Source organism: Engraulis encrasicolus, chromosome 18, assembly GCF_034702125.1.
Source record: "Engraulis encrasicolus isolate BLACKSEA-1 chromosome 18, IST_EnEncr_1.0, whole genome shotgun sequence".
Classification (NCBI taxonomy): Eukaryota; Metazoa; Chordata; class Actinopteri; order Clupeiformes; family Engraulidae; genus Engraulis; species Engraulis encrasicolus.
In genome coordinates this window covers 1,082,268-1,109,444 of record NC_085874.1, presented here as the reverse complement: position 1 = coordinate 1,109,444, position 27,177 = coordinate 1,082,268, and the positions used below count along the sequence as shown (strand labels likewise).

Below are 27,177 nucleotides of genomic sequence, written 5' to 3'. Positions count from 1 at the left end.
CAAAATGGCAGAACATGGAGAAAATTGCACTTTTCATACATGAAAAGGGGGATCTCAGTCATAATGAATACTTAGAATTTGATGGTGGTAAATATTCATGAAAAAGGTAACATTAGTGAATGGGTTGCATGAATTCTGGAAATAAACAACAAAAAATCTTATACAGTGCACCTTTAAAGAATAACATATCATATCAGTAAAATACCATACGATGAACACATACTGTATATACGTACACATAACACATACCCATTTTAAATATGCTAGGTTTGGAACTGTACAAGTCATGCAGTGTGTATGCATATTTGTTGTAAAGCTGACATCCAGGAGTTATTTAATATAGACTCATATAAGGGCAGAATTTGCAGGGAAGACTATGGAGTGGAGAGAGTGAAAAACCAATGATCTCCTGCACCCTTATGCATGGCTGAATAGCCCAGTCATCAAGGACTCAAACGCTGGGGACACATACACACAAATTTTTAGCATTTGTGCTGTTGGTGATGCTGGATTACTGAATGTTTGGGAAGTCATAGCTAAACTGTTAAGGAAGAGGGTTTCAACTTCAGGGTCAGTAATCCAAATGGGATCACCTGGAATTCAAATGGGGTCCCCTGAAATGTCTAATAAAATTAATTCATTAATATTGTGATTCTGAAATGCCACATTAAATCTTTTAACCCCTTAAGACACGGCATTATAAATGAGCTGTTACCAGAATGGCAATGACCAAGTCGTAATGTGTTACTGAAGGCCCAGTGCACTGTCATAGTAGTGTAGTACTATAGTAGTTAACTTTCAATGTCTACAGGCCACAGGAGGGACGGCGTGCAAGGGGCTACAAATGTCTTGTAAGAAATGCAGTATTTTGCATCAGCTCAGTCTTTTTTTCAGTCACTTAAATATATGATGTTCTATGGGGTCCCAGACATTTGGGATGTCAAAATGGAGCCCCGGGGCAAAAAAGGTTGGGAATCATTGGGTTAGGGCAGTGGTTCCCAACCTTTTTCTTCAGGGACCCATATTTTTACCATTGTAAGCTTTGGTGACCCAATCGTGTGAGCGCCCACACGAGAGGGAGTCACATGATACTCTGTTTCCTGCGAAAACTCAGTTATCATTTTATTCCTCAGTTTGTCTTCAGTCAAATATAGAATAACTGTTTAATGCATCACTTACATTTTGTTGCTTCTATGCATATATTAGTTTAAAATACTTTGTAATTTATTCAACGTGGGCTGGTATTAAAAATGAAACCCCTTAAAATCGATAGGGCTTCGCGACCCACTGTGGATCTTTGGCGACCCATAGGTTGGGTCCCGACCCATAGGTTGGGAAACACTGGGTTAGGGTGTCAGCCTTGTAGCCCAAAGGTCGGCGGTACGACCCCCGACATGCCAGGTTGGTGGGGGTAGTAATTAACCAGCGCTCTCTCTCCCCTATCATTCTCCATGACTGAGGTACCTAGAGCATGGTACCGTCCTGCCACACTGCTCCCTTGGGGAGCCATTGGGGGCTGCCCCCTTGCATGGGTGAGGCATGAATGTAATTTCATTGTGTGCAGTGTGCACTTGTGTGCTGTGTCCCCATGACAATGGGAGTTGGAGTTTCCCAGGTTGGCTTTCACTTTCTCTCACACAGAACTTGCAGAAATGTATCGCAGCACTGCCCTGAATCAGTGTGCAACATTTATATGTGCAGTCAGTAGAAGTTAAGTTATAGAAGTTATAGTGACTGTACAAAAGTAAATGTAACTCAGAAGGATTTTTACATTTTGCAATGCTTACTTGGCATTAAACGTTCAATCCAATTCTATGTGTAATTGTAAGACTAGAGTTTTACCTTATTTTCCAGATTGGTGAATGGGTTGAATATCTTTTTGTAACAGTCTCGCAATATGCCAAGCACAGGGAACACTGTACCAGGCTTTATGATCTTCCCCTTCATTCGCCCTAAACCAAGGTTAAAGCAAATTGGTTAGGTCAAGCCTACTACAACTTCAGCAATTTCACCTTGAATACATTCAAAACACAACAAGTTACCTGAATTGTTTAAGCTTGATACAATGGCTACGTTTACATGATGGTTTTCATTTGGAATTTAATGAGTTATTCTTAATTAAATGTCCCATGTAACCAAGGCCCATTGTGTGGCTTATGTTAAAATGGCAGGCAAACAGCAAAGCACATTACATTCAGTATTAAGCATAATATGAACTAGGAAGTAATACTATTAGTGTCATATTACAATCAACACCACAGCTTACTACAAAAAATATCATTGTACATAATGTAGTTCCACACCTGTGAGAAGGCTGACCAGCAGTCCAACCAGCACGACTGTGGCGGAGTTATGGGCACTGTACCACATGTACGATAGAGAGTAAAGTGCCTGGACACCCGTGGGTCTGCATACAAAATAGACATTCAAGTCCAAAATTAGCATTACTCAGAGCCATGGAATTCAGAGTTGTGACAACAGGGGTACATGAAGTCAGTTGGTGACATGATTCACACAGCCTATATTCAAATAATTCTAAGCAGCAGCTTTTTTTTCACTAGAGACTACACAGAACCACTACACAGAACCACGCAGCAAGCACGTATCCTGCAGTCAACACAGCTAATGTCAGCTTTCAGAAATTGATAAGATCCACATTTACTAAAAGAACAGTAGGCAAATTAGTTATCAAACAGTACATCATAATTATTTACCCTATCATAACAATATCACCTGGATCCAGAGGTCACAAAGGTCATAGTTGGTGCAGTGGTCATGTTAACATTTGGTCCAGGATCTGTGGTAGATAAACTTGAAACGAAACTGCCAATTCCAATCCAGAAAGCCATCGTGAGGCCTGCTATCAACCCAATTACGGCACCCTGGAGAAAAGATGGAAAGATGAACAATTCATCAAAACCAGATGGCACTTCTTTTATTTATCAAACTCGTTGTTTGTATTTCTGTTCATAATGCATTTTGATACAATAGTAATTCCTTGAAATGACTTCCTTTTGTTGTTTAGATGACTTTGTGACCTGGGTCTGGCCAAAGTTGTCAGATGCCCTGCCTAACTGTCTGTATAATTGCCTTATGTGTTGAGAAAGATCAAATGTATTGTCAAGTGTATTGATAACTTTATGCTACTTAGTGTAGAAGAACTGCTTCGTATCATGTGATTTTCCGGCAACCAACATGGATTGGTGAAGGCGGCTTTTAGTAGGCCTATCGCTGTTTCCTCCTTTCTTCCGGGGTGCCTGGGGTTGTTCTGGTGGCGTGGGGCACGAGCTGGTCACTGTAGCTACATTTGGGTGATTATGTGTCTGGACTGGGTGAGTTACCGCTGCCCTTCGTGCTTTAGTGTTTTCGTCCCATGTACTGTGATTACAGTTGTGCTGTACAATTGTAACAGTGAATGTGTGCCCATAATCGCAGGTGTATGTGTTTTGTTAAACTGTGGTTTACAGCGAGATTCCCTTTGTGGGGTGGTCCCGAGACACTACTGCTCCATTCACTCATACTTGTTTTATTTTATTTGTGCAGTTGTGCTTGAAGTGCTTCTGCTTTGTGCGCTTAAATTCATCGTGTTGTACGCCTGCTGTTAATATATTTTCACTTTGTTTTGGGACTTCTTCACCTTCACTTCATATAACTAGGGACAAAGGAATTTATGTTAGGCCTACTGTGATTGTGTGAACCAACGTTGATTGTAATGCTTTTAATTGTGATTGTGACCCATTTTTTCATAACTATTTTGTTACAAGAAAAAAAAATGTATGGAGCTCATTCCTCTGTCCTTATTAGTGTGCGAGCCTGTGTATTCTTCCTTTCTATTTTATATCTTAGGGTTTACTCTCTTTCTATGGGCTAACCGTCCGTAGATGGCATAGTCGTACCTTTTTCTGTCAATTCAGCTGATTCTGTTTGAATTGCAGTTCTAGTTTAAAATCAGTTAATTGTGCCACTGCTCTCTAAAATGAATGCCAACAATAAATAACCAATTTAATGTTGGAAAAGGGACTGTGGAATGTAAGATTCTTAAGTATGGTCAAGACAATCGGTTGCAGTGGCGTGCTTTCCAGGAGGTCAAGGGAAGCCAGGCTTTCTTTATTTTTCAGACAATAGTGGCCTTCTAATAAATTCACTACTTTAGAGCTATTGGTCCTTCTACTGCACTTCAACAGACATCTCTCCAGTTTCTCCCCCAGTAGTTTTCTATGAACGAAATGGCGCCCCCTGCGTGTTTCACTGGGCTACAATGTGGTGAGACAACGGCTGCGTGAAACAGGTTGGTTAGATTTAACTGTACTGTACAGTTAATTTGATGGGTAATCAAACCTTTTTTCAGCTCAGGCTTTTCAGTACTCACCTTTCAATGAATGTTTACAACTTGAACAGCAAAAAAAATAACTGGAGAATTTAGGGTCACCCCGTACTTTTGAGCGATACAGTATAGTAGAGCCTTGATTTTGCTCAACATGTCTTAGAAGTGTCTTATACGACAGTAATTAGGCACGTATAAGTCGTTTACATGTGAACCCTTCCAGTTGGTGTTTTTAGTGTGAGCATCAATGATCGCCAAGACAAAAAAGAAAAAATAGAAAATGTTCTTAAACAGTAGGCCAATAGCTGTGTAAATCCTGAACTTTACTTACCACAGGGTTAGCGCAGGGGAAGAACATTCCCAGACAGAACAGACCAAGAAGCGGACCACCCACCATGCCAAAAATACTAAATGCAGCCTATTGGACAAAATAAATAAGTGGTCTATCAGCACCATGTGGAATTTAAAGTCATTTAAGCATTTACAGTTTTTCTCTATTGGTTTTGTAGCCTACATTTCTCACAACAGAATAATCATTCTCAAAACGTCTTGTTCAATTGTGACTTCCTGCCGTTACCTGTGCACATGGTAAAATACGTTTTTCATAGTTTTCAGCATTTAGCAAATGCTTTCGTCCACCAATGCAATGGTTGTGTACAATTCTCAGCTTTTTCGTACATTATCAATTGCTTTTGTCATATCACTCAAAAAGCTTTGTCACTGAATGCATGAAACTATCGCACCCCCCAAAACATTTAGGCCCTAGGTCATAGTTTAAGTCTTGACATGCAAAATGATTTACCAAGCTGTCATAATGTGATAAGCACTGTATAATTTCCATTGGACTTTTGTCTAGAAATGTGATCTGAATTGGTAAATTGCTCGCAGGTAAATATTGACTCTCTCTAATCAAAGGCAGTATAAGGGATAGAGAATACAGGCATACAATACAACAGTAGGCACTGTACTGCATTATATTACTCTTTGCCTCATGTGGCCTTTATAATTACGCTCCACGCAAAATTACAATATTTCCCTATAATTTCACAAGACAGTAAGTGCACTTTATACAGTATCAGTGTATTGTTTCAAAATTATTTTGCTTTACAGTTCTAGATTTTTTTTCACATGGGCTTGCAAGACAAGTAAAAAGGGACGGTAGAGGGCGCATTTTGACACCTCAACCAGCGTTTGCTATTTTTCCTATTTTGCAATGAGAAAACCTATCAATAAATAGGTCATAGTCTATAATATATATCTAGGACAATCTTATCTGATCGATGTAATATACAGTAAAGTCGAATTTACAACATTTCCCATCCAATCTAAACAACATTTGCTTCAGAAAAGATCCTCAAGAGTGTATTATTCAATTGACAACATGACAAATCGATTTGACTAGCTTCTCCATACACGGACTACACTATGACACAATGACTAACCATTCTGCTGGCACTGATACGTTCATTGACACAAAAACTTGGGTTTTGCGCAAGAGACTTGGTTTTGCAGGTCATCCACGGTGTTTTGCCATTTGTTAAAGCTGTTTTGAGAATGAATTGCGAGAGAGATTCGAGAAATGTACAAAATCAATTGAGAAATACTGTAAGACGAGTAGAACTCGATGCCCAAGGGTTGATTGCAATGTCCCCACCTGCCATTTTTCCAAGTGTGCCTTTTATACTCCTTTTCTACTCCCTGTGCTCACTGTAGATTCATTATTACAAATCATACTCTCATACTACAAATCACACTCGTACATCCAAATAAAGTAAAGTGACCATCTAAAAAAATGTGCTGACCTCCAAATTGTAATCATTAATAATTTAGGTTCATGCTCCTGTTAACTTTAGTTCCTGGACCTACTATAACATGTGCACAAAATCTACCCCACTGTTTAAAAGTTGTCATGTAAGCAAAAATCTGTGCTGGAGGTGGACTCACGCACGGTCAAGACTGCTGAGGATGTAGAATGGCATGATGCACTCTATATGACGGCCACAAGCTTAATGGCAAATCCAGTATGGTTTCTACTTCTAGGATGTATACTTAATTACAGAACCAACTATGTATGTGATGTCAACAAGTAATCGACTTAAGTCAAAAAAATATTGCAATTAATCACCAACTCGAGTGGTGAGAGACCCAAGTGAAATGGGCATGACAAAGTGTGTGTGAAGAGTGGAAACATTTAAATTACCTTTGGATATTCTCATTTTTAATTTTATTTTTTAAAGATTTAATCTTTTGTTTGGAAAACAATGAGATTTGGGGGGAAAGTGCTGCTTATCAATTAAGCGTAAGTCGATTGATAAGGTCAATCAACAAACAATGGATGAATCGATCATTTGCATCCCTAGAACCAACGATAGCACACTTACTTGTAGCAAAGACCCCATCAGGGAGGCTATATAAGCCATAGCCAGACACACCAATCCAAATCCCACCGCTGTGAACAGTAATAAAAACATATGATCATGAAGGGGGGAAAGGTTGGATGAATGGGAGAGAGATACAAATCTCTAGGAGAGATGGAAAATTAGCTTGTTTCCAAAAGATGGGACCGTATCGCTTTACAGAATGGCTGAATTGTAATGCTTACCAAGGCCTTTAGAAATGAGGGTGGCCCTCGACTCCTTCATTGCAGGGAAGTGGGGCTTGATCAAATCCTCCATGGTCACCGTTGCCAAGGAATTAAAGGCAGAAGATATAGTGCTGAAAATACACAATGAACACAATGTCCATTCAATATCACAAAATAGTCTCGTTCGACGGGAGAGGGGGAGAGAGAGGGGGGAAGTCATGAACCACCTTCAATGAGGTCATATCAACCCATGACATCACACTGTGATTCATCAACATTCAGGAGCAGACTACAATAAAAAATAGTTGACGTCTCAGACTGTAAAAGGTTACACACACACACACACACACAATCATGACTATCACCCAACATCAAATACAATATCTCCGGGAGTGACTCAAATGACACAGAACTACCATGGTTGAGTAGAATGTGGTATTATACACTATAACAAGGGTCAGAATGCAAAATCTGGCCTTTAACATGTAGAATGTCTCAGTGCAACTATAACTGTTAGTCAAATATTCACTTATCTCTATGGTGTTGAAAAATACCGGAAGTTCCTTACCTAAGAGCCGCACTGAAGAGACAGGCGACAAACAGTCCTGGGAGTCCAGGTAGATCTCTCAGCACATCCATTACAAAGTACACCACCAGCTAAAATAACACAAACGCCAAGTGGTCAGCAGGAGTGCTTCATGGGCTCGAGTGTTTCTCGACCATGTTAGCAACTTGTTGGTTGCAATTGTAAACAATTTCCCCACTGGCAAACAACTATGAGTGGTTAGCAACAATGCTTTTGATAAATGGGGAGCAGATGATGCAGATTTGTTTTCTTACCAATGACTACTTTGTGCCAGTTTTTTTTTTTCTTTTAACCATGGACCACCATTCATCTGTGTTGAGGAAGTGAAAAGTAAAAGCCCAACTGGGAAACTCCAACTACCATTGTCATTATGATACAGCACTCCACAGCACACAAGTGCACACTGCACACTATGAAATTGCATGTATGCCTCACCCGTGCAAAGGGGCAGCCACCCAATGGCGCCCGAAAAGGAGCAGTGCGGCAGGACGGTACCTTGTTCAGGGTACCTCAGTCATGGAGGATGGGGGAGAGCACTGGTTCATTAATCTCCCCACGAATCTGGCGGGTCGAACCAGCAACCTTTGGGCTACACGTCTGACGCCCTAACCGCTTACCCATGACTGCCCTAGCAGATGGGTTCACTCATAGTACAAGTTTTAGAATCTGCACATGTAGAGGCAGTAAGCTATTTTTTTAATACAAATTACTGTGCTTATGTTACATGCAAAGACTCCACAAAGCAACACAAGTTTCTGTCATTCTGACCGACCCACACTGGTGCCATGGAAAATTGTGGGTCCAAGCCTGTTCCAGTGAAGAACTACGGTTGAATCTGTTCACCAACTTAGACTCATGCCAACCTAAAGCCCTCTCTATCGTTTCAGGATTTAGAAACCATTATACATGCCTTTAACATCTCGGCTTGACTACTGCAACACCCTCTACAGTACTTTGGCCTCCCCAAGTCCCAAATACAGCTGGTGCTTGACTTGTAACTGGTACAAGGAAGCATCACCACATCACTCTTGTCCTCTCCCCTCTGCACTGGCTCCCCATCTGTTTTAGAATCCAATTCAAAGGAAAAGATAAAGACTCCCAATAATTTGGTAATTTGGTAATATGGACCATTTTTAGAGCAAAAATGGACCATGACCAGGTATTTCTCAAGAAATTACCTTCAAATAGTAATATGGTGTTTACATAACAATTATTTTATTTAGTGAAATTGGAAAAGCTGCACCCTACAACATTTTCAGACCATAATAAGGTAGGATACAACCCGTTTTCTTTTCAGCAGGGGCCATTTTGAAAGTAATGGATACCGGCCAATAGGGGGCACCGCGAACTTGCCTCCAATGATTTTTGGAAACCTTACACCCATACCTAACACCTTGCAAAAAATCAGAAACTTGTCACAAAGTGAACAATTGTTATGAAAATCCACAAATTCCCTCCAGACTACAACTTTGTTTGGGAGCATCGAACAGTGTTATGGACATTTATTTCTGTTATCTTGGTTATCTAGGCACCTGTGCAACTGATGTGCGCGCACTCTTTGACTTTTTGGATTAGAATTAGGGGTGGTCATAGATTAATTTTTTTAATCTAGATTAATCTCACTGTAATTATGAAATTAATCTAGATTAATCTAGATTAATCTATATCAAAATGGCTCATTCAGAATAGGCACGATAGCGAAATAATGCCGAAAAAAACCTTGTGGTTTCTTAAAACGCATTAGACCAGAGCTCATCTTTTTTTCCAAAATGCATCTCATCTTCAAAAAATGGTCATGTTGATACTTGGAGATGAAAAAATCACAGCAATATGTGTAAAGTGTGTCCAATATGTTAGGAAGCATTTACAGTTAGTATTAGGGATGCACGATGTCAAAAATTTCAGCCGATACCGATATCCGATTATGATATTGCGGTTTTGGCCGATGACCGATATTAACCGATACCGATGTTTTTCTTTCTTTTTTTAAAAAAAAAGAGATGACAATGATGCAAACAAACAGAATTTTTGAATGTCGTCTTATTTCCAAAAACACTTTTTAACTCCCTGTGATAATTAGATAAAAAATAGAGACAAAATAGAAGACAGACAGTGAAAGTCATCGTCAAGTCCATTCTTTTAGAACCGTAACATATAAAAAAAAACATCGGCGTTAACATCGGCCCAGTTTTACCCATCAGACCGATGTCCGATGTGTTGAATATCGGCCGATATCGGCCGATACCGATACATCTGGCCGATACATCGTGCATCCCTAGTTAGTATACTGAAATTTCAAAATGAACAGCGCTATAAGTTGTAGAGGCAAATACAGATACATCTATCAAACATTTAGGCTATTTAAACAATAATACCTCAACAATTCAGCATTTCTAATGGGCAGAGAGAGAGAGAGAGAGAGAGAGAGAGAGAGAGAGAGAGAGAGAGAGAGAGAGAGAGAGAGAGAATCTGCCACTGACTGTTAAAAGAAGCAGCGGCTCCTTTAAGAGAGGGAGGAGCTCTGCGCGTAGTAGGCCAAGTATGTTCAACTGCAGTGTGCAGGGCGGGGGGCAGGTCTGGATCACATCTCCCTCCTCCCCCCTGAGCACATCTTCCTCCTCCCCCCTGAGCACATCGAGTGCCCCCTTGTCATTCAGCGGCAGCGCTAAGCTTCTACATGGGAAGAAAAATATCTCTGGAAGTCACTGCACCGTGCAGAGCAGAGACGCAGAGTTTTCACAAATAAAATCACTCTCTCTACTCCACTAATGTATAATGGTTTGGTGAGTGTAGGAAACACGAGCGGGGAGCTTTGAGTGAACCGACCGAGTGCACGCGACCCTGTTTAGTATAATTTATTAATCCCGAGGGAAATTAAGCTATTATTATTACTATTAGCTAATATAACATACATGTAGTATTTGTTAACGCATGGGTCTAATTTGAATTAATATTAACTGTCTAATTCTTAGTATCTTAGTTTGAAGACCAGATATTTGGTGCCAGTTTCTAAAATGCGAAAGATGGGTAGGCTACTACAAGAAAACTAAAGTAGGCAGTAAAACGCCTGTGCAGTGGCGAATTAGGCTACTCCATGTGTGATCCGCTCGAAATTAAACATAGGCCTACCCATCATTGAAAAGCATGAGCACATTCTTCAAAGTCCCAAAGCCTGGATGCTGTCGCCACAATCTCTTTAGGATTGGGGACTGGACTCTGAGCAGGACATTGCAGTAGCCTTTGGTAGGCCTATCCTTGCATCTGCCCCGCTTCCAAACTGACACCCTGACCTTGTTTTTAACCGTCTAACAGCGCTTAACATTATCATTAAATCAATGGAACCTAAAGCAGTTGCAGAGACCGTTTCAATCTTCTCCTTTACTATGAAAGAGAAAGTAAGGTCAAGGACAAATTATTCTATGTAAATGGAAATAAACACTCATGCAATTGGAACGTGGAAAATGAAAATTAAATATATTTAGTAGGCTAAATATATTTAATTAGCACTCCAAACGACGAGACATGATACAAGCTGTGTGCATAGAATACAGTGTAGCCAACTACGCATTCACTATTATTGATGAATGATTCTATGCCCAGTGTTTAGTAAATGTAGGCCTATTTACTTAACACTCCAAACGACGAGACACGATACAATCTCCCTAGAATACAGGGTAACGCATTCGCTATTGATGGATGATTCTATGTCCAGTGTTTAGTAGGTCTAAATATATTTACTTAACACTTCAAACGACGAGACACGATAACAAGCTGTGTGCATAGAATAAGCCTACTGCATTCGCCAGATAATTTGGGTCCATTTCTCAAATATGGTGCGCTATTATGATTGACGAATGATTCTATGTCCAGTGTTTAGTAAATATATTTACTTAACCAACGACGAGACATAATACAAACCACTTCACACCGCAATTAGCCTACATGAAAGCAGCTATAAGAGTCATCAATGTATGCTGGTGTGCTACACTTGGGCCTACCGCCATCGAATATCCTATTATGATTGATGAATGATTCTATGTCCAGTGTTTAGTAAATACATTTATTTAGCACTCCAAACGACGACGAGACACGACACAAGCTGTGTGCATAGAATAGTGTATAGTCCTGGACCAGCCCTGTAGACCCGTTCGCAATTTTGAGTTGAGGGCGTTTCTCACTGGATTTGAGTTAGTGGGTTCCTAGACATTAAAAATCACGGAGGTGCTCGTCCACCATAGTGCCAGATTTTTCACAATATGGCCGCCAAATATGGCCGCAATTGCCTATGACAAATATCTGTCTTTTTACTTTTAAACTGTTTATACACATGTCATACATAAATTCTGACCAATTTTTGGAGAGGAATTCAATTCTGACAATTACATGAGGAGGATGTGTGATTTTGACCTTAAAAGGTCATTGCCAAGGTCAAATTTGCTATTCTGAAGAGCGTTAATAGACTTCCATTGTAAAAATGAGAGACAAATGATCAATTATGGCATGAGGAGTTATTTGCTGATATTACTATGATTATTTGTGTCAGTATAGTCCTTAAAAGGTCAAGGTCAAGGTCAATGTCAATGTCAAGGTCTTTTCCCTATTCTGAAGAACTCAGCCATGTGCTTGCCCATTAAGTCATTATTAAGAATAAGGAACTGCCACTTAATGTAAATCTAACATTTCTAACATTTAATATTTCTTAACACTTGATGGACCATCATAGCATAAATAATTAATTAATAAATGTGATGATAAAGACATAGGCTTAAATTAAGCCAAAAACACAAACATTTACTAAGGTGGAACATTGTAACATTGTAGTGATTTATTTATTTTAACTCAAAAAATCATATTATCATTATGATATCATATGATAATGGTTTCAGGCATTTTAATGGCAGGAGTATGCCAGGTGTGTGCTCCTGCCACCCATGTTGCTTAGGCTCATGCCTTATTTTGGGGTCCTTGGTTCTTGCAAGTATGTTGCAGACTCTATGAACTTGAAATGCCCCTCTCTGAATGTGCCCTCTTATAGCACTACTGATGGGAGGAAGAGCATTGATTCCAGCACCATTGCTGTACATTTCTTCTCTGTGATCATCAAATATTACAGCTGTTGTGGTTGATCTGGCCCCAGCCCAGACACGCACCAAGTACTTCTCAGCCAATGTTGCATCTTACTCGGTCAATATTTTGGCCTCTCCAAAGTTAGCCAAGTACTGGACTGGATCAGAAACCATGGCTGCATGTTTAGTCCCAACCTCATGCAACCCCCTACTCATGCAATCATCTCCTTACAGGATATGTTCTTTGATCACAGTTTTTGTCAGCGACGCTCCAAGATGAGAGACTAATTGATTGAGGGGTTAGATTCTCCTCATCTAACCAGTGCCATACTGCTGGTAAATCTCCTGCATACCAAGTTCTTGGAAATATGGGCTGTAGTGGAGAAGCAATGCAAATGTGTCTGTATCATTTGAGTCTATAACAACTTTTCTGCTTCACACGAACAGCCCACTCAACATGCACCAGCAACCTGGCCTAAGCCTCATCAACGCAGTTCAAGAGCTCTGGAATCTCTTCACCAGCAGCTGACTTTGCTGGTAGCACCTCATCATCAACAACAACAGGGCTGACAATGACAGTAGTATTGCCTCTGGTTTGATAATAAATAATGTCTGGAACTAACAATTGGAGATTTCACTTGTTCTCCAAAGAGGCCCAGAACTTATCAAGTTGGTGAGGAATGGGTGTTTGTCCGTTCATGCCAATGATGTCAACGGCTGTTGTTGAGTTGGTACGCCCCATGCGCTCACCTTTCTTCAATGACATCTCAATGTAGGAGTCACAAGATGGATGAGCTCTGGATGTCACCAGAGGGATATTGCTGAGTTGATGATGGCATTGATGACAGCGCCTAAATTCTGGCATCTGACGGATCTTTGACATGAAGTCTACCCGAACATGAGGGTAATAAGTAGACTCAGAGCTTCATTGGGTGAGATTAAGGTGAGGCTCAATTTCACTGACAAGCTTTGACTTGTTAACAACCAACGGAAGGTCACCATCTAAAAGGGGTGATGCTGAAAGGACATAATGAGATCTGCTGAATACTCATGCCCCGTTCATCAGCAATGTCCATCCTCCTATGTGCCTCAGCTATGTCTTTAGATGAGACCAACTTCTGCTCCTTTACGATGATTGCTGATGTCTTCTATGGTTGATCTTTGTACTGCAGAAGATTCCTTTTTGAAACATTCCACTTATCTAATGTTCATGAGAACTAACCTATCCTGCCTGTATAAGCTGAAGACAAGCTTGCAAGCAAGCTTTGGAGACGGTTGCGCAGGCGAGGTGTGACAACCTGGTTGCTGAGCAGATTGTGCAGTGGAACGGGTACATTAACTGGTCACTGAGTATGGATTCTGCGGATCAACCACAACGTCTAGCAACAATGACACATTTCAGTTGAATGTAAGGCGTGGAGTGGTGCTCAGTGCATGTTGGAGGTGGCATTCTGTCCGCTTCAAAGTGGTGTTGTTGGTGAGAAAGTTGAGGACATCAGTGATCATTGTAATCTGATGGAAAGAGCTCAAACTTTGCTGCAACATTAACATTGCGTGTGGCTCCTACTACAAAGTGTCCTCCATGACCCTTAAATACTCTCTGAATGCTGCTCAACCTTTATGCCACCTCCCACAGCACAGAACTAGCAATGGCGATCCTGCACAACCCACTGACCTACAGAAAAGCAATGGTACAGCTCAGAATGTGTTGACACTAGAACCTTGATTTGTTCAAGATACCATGACCCATAACATAGGTAATTAATGCAGTTACGTACTGCAAAGATTGGCATAGGACGTTATGGTAGCCACATATTGATTCATTTTCCTTCAGAGACAACAGCATTTTTAATGATGGCCGCCAAATCCAGCCAAACCTCAAAGAATTGGCAGAGCTCTGACTTGTCTTGATTCAAGCTCTCCACTTGCTCAATCAAGGCCTCAAACTCAAATTCTGGGCAACTGCAGCCAGTGAAGTGTGCAATGCCTGTATGCATCAATGCATCATCCAGGCCAGAACCTCGAGGCAATTTTCCCTGATATCTGAGAATAACACGCGTCCAATGGAAAGGGCCAATACAGTGGAAGAGATCCTTGAAGTGCTCCGTCTCATGCAGGTTTCATCACAACAAATTGCCATTGATGCCTGGTTCATCTGTCTGCGAACACCGGAAGTTGGATAGGCAGTGTCTGACAGTGGCACACTCAGTAATGGGTCTTGGTATTATAGGAAGGAAGCCAGCACGCATCATTGGCACCACAGCAGATGAGACAAGTGTGTGTACAGCAGCCCGCATCAAAAGGTCTCCTCCTGACACACCAGAGCGAATCAGGCTGATCAACAATTCATGCTTTCCTGATAAACCTTTTGCAGTTGCAACATGCAGTAATGTTGCTTGCTTGTTTTCAGGATGCAGCAGCATGTCTGGTGGTAGGGCCGGTCGAACCACTGGCTTTGCATGATCAGGTACCTCTTGGCATGGTAAATTCCTCTGCAGTATATCATCAGCTTGGCTTAATTCTGTGCCCGACACAGGAGACTTTTGAAGGTGTCTGTTCACTGAAGCATCTTGAAACAGTAATAAGGCTGCATAGTGTGAACCCTTTGTACTAGAAAGTGATGATTTGTCAGCATAATCAGAGTTGGATACCTGCCAATGTATAATCCTCCCTTGTAAAAGTGCTTGGTATGGTTTTCTGTCGGTTTTTCGAGCATTCCACAACATAGCTAGCAAGAAGACTGGTCAGATCTGATTGTCTGGTAGCTTGAACATGAACCAATCCTGTGAAAAGTTGCGAGAAGGTTCTTGATATGAAGGCTTTTGCTGTGGGAAGCATCATATGCAATGGTGTTCGCCTTATTCCGCTTTGATTGTTATGCACAAGCATTTGAAAGAGGCAGTGAAGTTGTGTACTCTTGTGATGTCTGACACACTTCTCCTCTTCTAGTGGGGGCTCCTATCTGTGTTGACTGTTGCCGTGCATGTGCTGTCCTGTCCTCTGACTGTGTGGAAGTGTTAGATTTACATTTATATACATTATTATGGCTGTTCCTTATTCTTAATAATGACCTAATAGGCAAGCACATGGCCGAGTTGTTCAGAATAGGGAAATTCCTGGAACATGACCTTGACCTTAACCTTGACCTTGACCTTTTAAGGACTATACTGACACTATACTGACACAAAATAATCATAGCAATATCAGCAAATAACTGCTCATACCATAATTGAGAATTTGTTTCTCATTTTTACAATGAAAGTCTATTGACATTCTTCAGAATAGCAAATTTGACCTTGGCAATGACCTTTTAAGGTCACATTCTCCTCATGTAATTGTCAGAAATGGTTTCCTCTCCAAAAATTGGTCAGAATTGATGTATGGCATGTGTATAAACAGTTTAAAAGTAAAAAACACAGGTTTTTGTCATAGGCGATGGCGGCCATATTTGGCGGCCATATTGTGAAAAATCTGGCACTATGGTGGACGAGCACCTCCGTGATTTTAAATGTCTAGTAACCCACTAACTCAATTCCAGCAAGAAACGCCCTCAACTCAAAATTGCGAACGGGTCTACAGGGCTGGTCCTGGACTAGTAGGGCTGTAGGCCTAGACTAGGCTATGCATTCGCCGTAGAAGACATTTGGCGCAAATTCTCAAATAGGGTGACGTAGGCATGGTGTAGGACTGTACAGACTACTAGGAAAAATAGGAGGGGCGAGATCCAAAATGGGAGGGGCGGGATCTCAGAAATCCAGACCTGCCCACTTCTGCAAACTGCAGTAGGCAGAGCAGCCCTCAGCAGAGCCAGGCTACTGGATATGCCTATCTAGAACCTACAGCACTGGCTCACGGCGATTTCATAGTTGTTCTGAGGGTTAGAATGCCAGATGAGTTACAACTCGACATGAATTCAGTTTGCAAAAAAAAAAAGTCAAGCGCGACAACCGCGAGGTTTATTACCGTCGGACATGAGAATATCTCATTGAATCGCAAAGGTGCGCGATTGCAACACAAACATTCAGCGAGAGTAGATATTGACAGTTTCAGTTTGACAATCTTCAAAATGCATAGGACTATCACACGGAATGTTTTGCAATTATAGCACAGGCAAGATTTCTGGAAGTTGTTTATGTATTATATGCAATGCGTAAGGAGATGTAGGCTATGTCGGGCTGGTAGCTACTCACACACAATAATGTCTCTCTATGCTTCACCTCAAACAATAACGTCTCTTTAGTCTACCACTTATGAAAAAGCACTCAAACAACAACTACCACGGCAGAGGGATTAATGTTTTCAGCATGCAAACACTTCATATTTAGTAGTAGTCGAGTGCAGTTATGGAAAAACACCACCCAACCCTAAAAAAATTCTAACAAAAGGTTTCTGAGCTGTTTTGTGTAGTATAAGGTGTCCTTAATAACATACTAAAAGTCTACTCAAGTCTGACTTCAGGAAAGGCCTCATTTTCAAGATGGCCACCACCGGGCCCTTCAAAGTACAGTGGGTGCATCCCAATATGTGACCTTGCCTCCTCCACTTGTGCTTGTCTCCTCGTCCCGCCTCCTGGCCCCTCCTCCGTGGAGAAAACGATAAAGTTTCCCAGCTGTCAGCCTCGCCACAACAACTTTTGAGGGACTGTTTTTCATTCACCATCCCAATTGCAAATGAGAAAAAGACTTTACAATTGAGCTTTTGCAAGATATTGAAATATAATGCTGTTGTCAGTGATGTCATCATGACGAGAAGCAAGTGGAGGAGGCAAGGTCGCATATTAAAACGCACTCTGTAAGATGACTGTGTGACATAAGATTACTGTGAAATGATCAGGAAAAGTGTTTTTATACATGTTTTGACCGTGTAATATTCTAATTACAATATTACCTTGATAGATAAGTGGTTCTAAGTACAATTGGATGGTTTTTGTAGGATTTTTTTTTACAGAAATATTACAACTACAGGCTCTTAAAATAAGAGTGTGTATGACAAAGCACCCTACTCCGAAACAGTATTTGAAACAAAAGCTTTCTATTAGCTGTTTTGTACTATAGGGTGCCCTTAATAGCATAGTGAAAGTCTACCAAAATCTGAATATTACAAAGGTGTAATTTTCAAGATGGCGTCTAAAATGGCCATGAAGCTCTTAAATTAGTTAATTGACTTGGCCACAGATTCCATGTGTTTCCTGTAGACCCTTAATGCACGCCGTTCCACCAGTGCAATGCTGGAATAGTTACTGAAAACTTCACATCCACATCCACTGCTCCACTATGACAGTGCAAATGGCCTTTAGTAATACATTATGACTTGGGTCATCGCCATTCTGGTAACAGGTCATTCAACGTCACGCATTTTTGGTGTTGGCAAACAGACAGCTTTTCACAAACTTGTCGGTGGGGGCTCTACCCTCAAGTCATGTGCCAATTTGTTTTTGATGACAAATCAAGACAGCACCACAATACAGGACCATAGGTCCAAGGCATTGGCAGTGTTGTTTGGTGGTAAGAGTACGGATTCACTTGCTTCTCTGCGTTAACTTACCACATCTTCAGCAGGAAGCTTGTTACCACTAAATCTGTTCTTAACCCAGAACGACTGCCCCCTACTGAATGTTCCACCAAATTCCAATCACTCAGAACTTACTTTCGGGTCATGACTTGACTTGGAATTGAAGGTGAGTTGAATGGGAGCGTATCTATGTTCCCCGGGTCCTATGTTCCCCGGGTCCAATGTTCCCCTGTCTTTGTTAGGAACCGGGGAACATAGGACCCTTTTTCTAAAAAAGGGTTGTATGTTCCCCACATTGTATGTTTCCGAGTTTTCAAATTGTGCCCTTCCCAAAACCATCCCTAAACCTAACCTGTCAGTAATGCCATGTTTCTGAGTTGTAAATTTGTGCCCTGACCAAAACTATCCCTAAACCTAACCTGTCACAGTTGCAACAACAACCTGCGCTTTTCCATGCGACAGCAGTCTACTTGGAAGCAGTGGGGAACATAGAACCCCAGCTGAATCCAGTGAACTGGGGATGGAAACTTGTGGACAACCACTTCCTGCCAGCTATGACCAGCAAGCCTGCTGCCCCTAATAGTCTCATGAAGATGATCCACTGTAACTGCACAAACCCAACGGTGCAGTTGTAAGGCATATGGACTACTGCTTGTGGACCATGTCAAGTTGTCAATTGTAATAAGCCTCAGTGGGAGGAAGAATGTGATGACTAGCGCATCTTTTCAAGGTCATTGAAACAAAAAAGAAATGATAGGAATGAGCTGCAGAATATACATAAAAATGTCTCTGTTCAACATTCAGGTCAAAATGAAAATGTTTTTTTTTAAAAACAAATGTCCAAAAAAAGAAAAATAAGAAAAAACATTAAACAAACAAAAATAAAAAAAATGGAACAAACAACAACAGAAGAACACACACACAAGGGTTTGAGCGTACACATGGTGGCCCTGTTTTGACCAATTGTACAGTACCACACAGTCCTAATTTTATTCTCATGCCACAGTCCTTTTAAGGGTCTGGCGGCAGCCATCTTGAAAATGGGGCCTTTCCTGAAGTTTGATTTTGGTAGACTTTGAGTATGTTTTTAAGTACATATGATACAACTGGAAACCACTGAGAAACCTTTTGTTAGAATTTTTTTGGGGTCAACTCATATCTGCACTTGACTATAGGTCTGCTGAAACAACAGGTGGAGAGAGGAGAAGCGACTGGAGCGCAGTCTAAAAGCGTCTGTCAATTAAACGCTATGGTGACGTGCATACCCAAACTCCAAACCTATATTTTGAGAATAGATTAACGTGCGATATTTTCTTTATCGCGCGACAAGAGTCTCACATTATCGCAGCACGTTAACGCCGATAACGGCCCACCACTAATTAGAATCCAATTCAAAATACTCAAAATACTTACCACCCGAAGTGTTGGCAATATTAGTTAGAGCCAAGCTGCCATCTCTGATTGTTTCGTCGCAACATTTTGTGTTATACATTTAGCTACCTGATCGTTTGTCTTCACAAAGCCTTGATCCAAAGGGCTGTCCTCTCCATATCGAGCGTACATGACCAGACCCATTAGACAGCCTAATGCCAGAACAATCTGCTGGAACGGAAAGACTGCATAGCAGGACCTGGGGAGATGGGTATGAATGAGATATGAAAATGAGGACAGCACATATGTGTATACATGTGACGGAGGTCATCTTGCACCTGTTCACCCCCCTCGGGGATCGAACGTGCGACCTCGTCAACTACAACGGTTCGGCAATGGGAGACACAGTACGATACCGCTGGGCCAAGAGACTAGTCTCTCGGCCCAACGGCACGAGACTGTATGAGGCTATCGGAGGGAGGTTTACCAACGTTCCACGCCAACTCTGCGCTAGTTAGCCTCCGTTACACTCTCCCCCTTAAACCTCACTCCCATCCCGGGTCAGCGGCACCACTGTGACGGAGGTCATCTTGCACCTGTTCACCCCCCTCGGGGATCGAACGTGCGACCTCGTCAACTACAACGGTTCGGCAATGGGAGACACAGTACGATACCGCTGGGCCAAGAGACTAGTCTCTCGGCCCAACGGCACGAGACTGTATGAGGCTATCGGAGGGAGGTTTACCAACGTTCCACGCCAACTCTGCGCTAGTTAGCCTCCGTTACATACAGACAGGTATTAATGTGATATTAAAAAACACAAAAAGACAACACATACTGTGTATGGGCAAGAACAAAGAAAAAAGATAAGATCTAAACACATGTTGTAGCAGATTAGATTCAATTCGCTAATTAGATAAGCAGGGGGTAGAATATGTACAATGATAGTAACATTATTCAAAAATGGCACATGGATACACTCTAATACATTTCTATAATTTGCTTCTTTTAATTTAGTTGTTGCCTCTGTTGCCTCTCACTCCTTAAAGGTGCACCGTGTAATCAATGTTTAATTGTTCATTTTTAACAAATATTTAGAACCACTATCAAATTCTAAGCATGCAATATGACTAAGAAACACTTTTCACACATGAAAAGGGGCATCTCCTCCATGGTCTGCCATTTAGAATTTCCAAAAGTAGACATTTTTAGCTGCAAAACTTACTGTGCTTTGGTCATACTAGTAAACATTGGTTTATTCTTCAGAAAATATTCATGAAAAGATCAAATTTGGCTGCGCTACCAATATTTTCCATGACGTGCTATGTGATGTGCTAATAAGAATTTTACCTACTTATTTACTTACATAATAGCCTCCTTTTCCGTTCGGGAGCTCAGGTACCGCTGCACTTGGGCTTGGTTTACTCCGTACAGAGACAGCATGAGGAAAATCCCCCCGACTCCCAGAGTCCAGAAGGTGTGCCTCTCTAGTGGGTCAGGGTTCAAACTGAAGACCCAGGATGGGTGCAAAAGGTAAAACAACAGAAAAAAACAATCCTCATCTCAACCATTACATCAAGCAACTACAGTAGATGTCAAAGTTTGCAATGTACAAAACCACACAATGACGTGAATGTGGGATGGGCATGACAAAAATGACATGTCTATGGATATGGATGCAACAAAAAGGTAGGCCCATGCCTTCATCAGAAAAAAACAAAGTCCAGAGTGAGACACCCAATGCAACATATGTTGTTCCAACAGAAGAAAATATGTGTGCCTACTACTTAATATTAACAATTATTGATCAATTTTCACAAAACATGGTACATAGGAACCTTGACTCAGATTAAATAAAAAAAAGTGTTTTGCCTACAATTCATTGAAAAAAAGTGAAGAGAACACAGAGTGCTTTATGTTCACAATGCACAGATTAGTGAACCCTGTGGACTTTTTAGCGACTCGAACTGAGACCACAACAAAGCGCTCACATATAGGGATGCACAGCAAATGCCAAGCCCCAGACTTGAGCTCGTTTAAATAGTTGAAAGGGACCAAGTGTGAAAATGCCCTAAGAGGCTACATGAAGTCAAAAACACAATACTGTACTATTGAAAAATGAGCAGCTAGACTTACTCAAGCCCGGAGATGCGACTCCCATTCTGGGCTCGGCTCCACACCTCGGCGATGCCACCGGCCTGTAGAGTCCCCACTACAATCACAGCCACTTGACCGGCTAACATGATGAGTGCCTGAATCACATCTGTCCAGATCACCGCTTTCAGTCCTCCCTGCAGAGAAAGAAAAATGTGCATGGTGATGCAATTAAATGTGCTGATGACTGGAGCACTCAGCAGCATATGTTTAAAACATTTCTTATTTTGGTGCCTTTTCGACAAACCTGCGCACCAGAATTTAAAAAAGTTTGAAAAATATGATGAGTGCTCCGGTCATCAGCACATTGTTCTACCAGTCTGCCATGGCCAGTGTGCTCTCATATACTGCCTTGAAGAAAACAGTTTGTGCTTACCAGAGTAGTGTAGAGAGTGCAGATTAGTCCTGTGGCTAGCACTGCTCCCCAGAGGTCAAGTCCTGTCACTGTGTAAAGTGTACTCAGTCATTATAACAAGGAGCTCTTACAACAGGTGATGAAGTGATGTTGTATTATTATTACAGTGGTTCCCAAACTGCGGGTCGGGAGGTGGAGGGTTTGGATGTCGCAGAGGTATTGCAGGGGGTCGTGGACAGAAGGGACTTTGCATGAAAATGTGAAATCTAAATGTTAACAGCTAACATACTTCAATAAATTGGTTAGTAATATTCACTTTGCTTTTCCTGTGAATTTGTAGCAATGTTAGCAGACAAATTGTTTAGCAATATTAAGAGACAAAAAATATTGGCTAAGAATATGGGGGGTCATGGAAATATTCTTATTTCCAAAAGGTTGGTCCCCACAGAAAAAAGTTTGGGAACCACTGCATTATTGTATTGAGATTGCCATGGCCTTTTTACCTGCATTGATAGCCAGTGCAGGAGCATACAGCACAACTCCCATGTAAATGACCTACAGCAGCAAAGGAATGTGTAACACTTTACTTGACACCAGCGTCCTATGTTATGTATGACATGACATTGCCATAACAGTGACGTAACGCAGCTATGTGCATGTCATAAACATGTCCATTTCATTAACATTTTAGGACTTGTCATTGAGTGAGATTCAGTTATGGTAAAGACAACCCTAACAATCAACAGTCAACTTTTCAGGACCATAAAACGACATTGACATGTTTATGACTCGTCCATGACCGTGTCATGACACTGTTTTGACACTATTATAACACTTTTATGCCATGTGTATGACGCCAGCGTCAAGTTAAGTATAACCAAGCAATAGTGTTAAGCAAGTGCAAGTAAACTGTAACAAAGTAATGTGCTATTAATACAATTTCATGTGGTTCTATGAAAATAAAAATATGCTTATTGTGGTGGAAAGGAAAATAAATATTCACCATCTGAAAAATGAACGTCACCGTTCCACAGATGCGGACTGTTTTGTTAAATCGTAGCTCCAAGTACTACAAGAGACAAGAGGCATTAAAATAAACCAGTTCAACAGAAGCATTTCAGTACGGCTACCGCACTGTAATAGATTATAGGTGTGGTACACAAACGAAGGGTTTTATTTCAGAACGACATGTCCACCATTTTGTACTTTGGCATTTCATTACAGTATTGGAACCTCACTGGAGTATAAAGTAGAAATAAAAGAAAAGTAAAAACTCAGTGTACACCCGGTACACCCCGATGGTCTCCATACGGTTCATTTCTGAGGGGTCTGGGTACACTTTGAAGCGTTCACATATGCAAAGAAAATGCTGAGTCACAGATCTGAGTTCGCTTAAATGGCTGAAAGGGAAAGAGTTTTAATGGTGTCACTATCTATCTGGAAAGGCCTAGGAGGAGTAGCATTTTTAGGGCAAAGTTGCGGAAAAAATATTAAAAATGGGCGATACGGATAACAGTAAGGGAGACTTGACCAGGTAAATGTAGTGTTTGTAAAGATCCTTCTGATCCATCAGTCTGCTTCCGACATAAGAATCAATACGGCATGTGAGTTGAGTATTGTGTGACCCTTGTAACCTTGACCTTTGACCTCAAGAACTTGATTGTCTACCCAAATCTTCAATAACTTGTGGCTTTGGAGATATCAGCCAATATCAAAATGTGCTAACATACGGTTTTGGACCAAAAAATACTCAATTAAAGGGGCACAAGGTAGGATAATGTCATTTGCGCGGTGCCCGTGGCATGCCTGTCTCAAAATCTACACCGTAATGAAAAAATTCTGTTCAAATAAACTCGCTGTGAGACTGTTTCTCATCACGGAATGCCAGTAGTTGATACAAATCTGAAAACGATATGTAAAGCGATTTTTTCAAATTAAAACTGTTTCTCGCGCACACCGCTCTGTCAAAAGTTGCATGTGGGATTTTCTGACAGCGGACCGTGGAAGTGGTGGTACTAATGATTCGCATAAGCATCGGCTGACTCGGGACTGTGATTAATAAAAAATGTAATTCTACCTGGAGCCCATTTAAAAGGTCTCTATTTTTTTCAGTAGCCTACCAGTCTGTAAAATTCAAATTCAAGTAATACCCAATATCCATTCGCTGTATTTATTTCAACTTCTTTCTCTCTGGATTAGGCCTACTTCTCCTCACAGCTCATGTACATACAGACGGTCATGGGCATGCATATGGTTAAAGGTGTAATATTTTATAAAAGTTTCTTTCCAGAATTCATGCCCATTCACAAAATGTTACCTTTTCACAAATACTTACCACCACCATCAAATTCATTATGACTCATAAAAATTGAATTTTTCATACGTGAAAAGGTGGATATTCTCCGTGACCATTTTGAATGTGCAGAAATAGACTTTTTTAGCTGCAAATCTTACTGTACTTTGGTCAAACCAGTAAATATTAGTTTATTATTTAGTAAATATTCAATGAGATACAATTTGGCAATAGGCAACATAGTTTCAATGAGCAGTATGGTTGCAATACCTACTCTGGCCACCATCCTCCACAGTGCACCTTTAAGCAATATGTTCAGTTGTCAATTTCACACTTGCCTGTGAGCCTATATCAAGCACAGCCTATTCAACGCTGCACAGGAAAAACACTGTAAAGACTTCTGCCGCTTCTTCCAATGGGAGCGATCAAGCCTGTCCAAGGACATATACCTTTTTGCCTCTATTTACAAGTTGCAATATGGATTTGTGCAGGTCTAGGCCGCTGCCCTTGGGTGTGTCAGGCCACCACACAGACATAGCAGTTTGGTGTGGAGGGAATAATCTGTTTTCATGTTTTGTAATCTTTCTGGACTGAGCATGGATACATTTGTTTACGCCACTGTGCCCGTTGACAAATTTGGATGTGAAAGCGGTGTAAGGGTACCTTAGAAGGAAGACATAAAACATAACTAAGACTAAGAAGTTCGAGTTGAGATCTTGAGATGGATAAACGAAAGGATAAACAGAGATCTTTTGCTAAACTTTGTCTTAGTTACAGTATGTTTTATATGTATTTGTCTTACAGTATATCAACAAGAGCAGGTTTGCTAATTGCTAAAACATATGGCAGTCTTTAGCCATTGCTCAAAAGGCTAAGTAAGGCACCATACTGTTACGCGGGAGACCAGGGTTCAGTTCCAGCCTGAGATCAATTTCCCAACTCTGCCACATCTCTCTCTGCCCCCTTTTCATCTATAAAAAAAATCCATTTTCCCTGTCATAAAGAATACTGAGAATTTGATGGTGGAGGTAAGTATTCATGAAAAAGGTAACATTTGTGAATGGGAAGCAAGGATTCTGGAAAGAAACTACTAAAAATATTACACAAGGTTTCTTTACCTCATAGGCACTGGAGAGGCGCAGACGGTAAAAAATAGGAATGAAAATGTGAGCCGGAATGAGCAAACCCAAAAAGTAGGAACATCCCAAAAACCAGTACTGTGTACCATGGTAGTAAACCTCAGAGGGCGTTCCCAAAATGGCCACCGCAGACTGGAAAGTGGTCAGGAGGGAGAGAGCCACAGGGAAGCAACTCATGCTGCGATCAGCCAAGAGGAACTCCTGTGTGGTTCGTTGACGTCCACCAGAGAGTGCGTAAAAAAGCCCAACGCCTGTGGAGACCACGAGCAGGATGGCAAAAACCACATAATCCAGTGTGGTGAAGTGCATCTGAGTCACCTCCCCCATTATGTCTGTAGCAGATGGAGCAGCTGCACAATTCAGCTTTAAGATTTTCTTCCTGAGGTGGTCACACCTATAGGTAAAAAATTAATCGAATTAATAATTACAGAATTTGTAATTAATTAATCAAATTAATCACATTTAATCTCTTATGTTATCATCCCCATTAGGTGGGATACTTGGTATGAGAGCGAAAGGTGGACTCTTCCTGAGACTGTCACAGCATAGGCACGGCTGCTGACGGCTTTGTCTGGGCCCTCTGAATGGTCTACTGTACATTTAGAAATGTAACAAAATAGATGGAGAGTAGGCCTGTATGGTACACTGTATTGTATTTGTACCGAACCGAACATACCTGTTCCGAAATGAACAGTGCTGTACCGAAAGGTAGATTGACAGGCAACTCTGTTCTGGGGATGTTAACCGGTAGCCGTTTAACCGGTAGTCGACCGGAACAACGTTAACCGGTTAAAATGCTTTCCTCTTAGTTGGATGTCACACAGGAGGACAAAATCCCATACAGAAAGATGTCGAACGAGTCGACTGATGGAGAACCATTAATCACAACTTCATGAGGATCCAGTTCTGCACAACATGCTTCCAACTTGATTTAGATGTTAATTGAGGTGCTGGTTACACATGCGGATATTTTTAAATGTGGATATTTTTCATTCGTTAACATATCAACACGACAAAAAATAACATCTCCATTGTGACAGGTGCGTTTTAGCCCTCAGTTTACGCGTTAACGAGAGGCCTAAACCAAAGCGTTTAAAAAAATATCCATTTGCGTGTAAACAGCTTCTTAGACTAATGTAAAACTGCAACAGGCCTACTCCTCATTTTAAAATCATGTATAAACAAAAGGCATACACCTATCCATAAATTCAAGCATCATTTTGGATAAGACTCTTTGCCCTGATGGAAACTATTGAATGCAGATGAGACCTTCAGACGAAGAAAGTAGACTGGAAGAACTATCACACTCCAGACATGCCTCTTCTAAAGCCGGTTGAGACAAAATCCACATCAGCCAAATAACGGAAAACAGCAGCAAACATGAAAAAAAACAGTGAGGGGGACTCTAAAACATTGCAGACAACTAATAAAGTGGGCTTAATGTTCAAAATAGGGCTCTTATCCTTTAACAAAGCAGTCGTAATAAATATAATACAGTTGAATAGCCTACAGATGTGTTATAATTGTGCCTCTGTGTGAGGTTCTTCACGAGTACCTGCTTATCTTCTAGTAAAAGTGTTACAACATATCCGAAACACACCAATCATGCCAAACAAGTTTGCTACAAAGTAAAACAAAGCGCTCAATGCACACAACAGAAATAAAGATTTACCTAGACCTACGCAAATAGGCAAACAGATACAGTAAACACAAAGAACATCCAAAGCATATTCTGACAGTTGAATAATTTATTTGCACTCCTCACTCAACTTAATTTCATGATGTCAATGCCTG

General features: G+C 41.0%; 1 protein-coding gene across 1 annotated transcript; it reads right to left on the bottom strand.

Moving 5' to 3' along the window:
• Window positions 1–443: 443 nt before the first annotated feature.
• On the bottom strand, window positions 444–25,710 carry slc5a6a (solute carrier family 5 member 6a). The gene is made up of 15 exons (XM_063222598.1): window positions 25,363–25,710; window positions 22,955–23,020; window positions 22,455–22,506; window positions 21,973–22,040; window positions 21,579–21,733; window positions 20,809–20,949; window positions 19,572–19,701; window positions 7,477–7,565; window positions 6,927–7,039; window positions 6,706–6,773; window positions 4,656–4,742; window positions 2,734–2,882; window positions 2,304–2,407; window positions 1,843–1,952; window positions 444–458 (listed from the first exon to the last, which is right to left on the bottom strand). Exons 1-15 carry the CDS (start codon window positions 25,708–25,710, stop codon window positions 444–446), a joined length of 1,695 nt encoding a protein of 564 aa, XP_063078668.1.
• Between the last annotated feature and the right edge of the window lie 1,467 nt (window positions 25,711–27,177).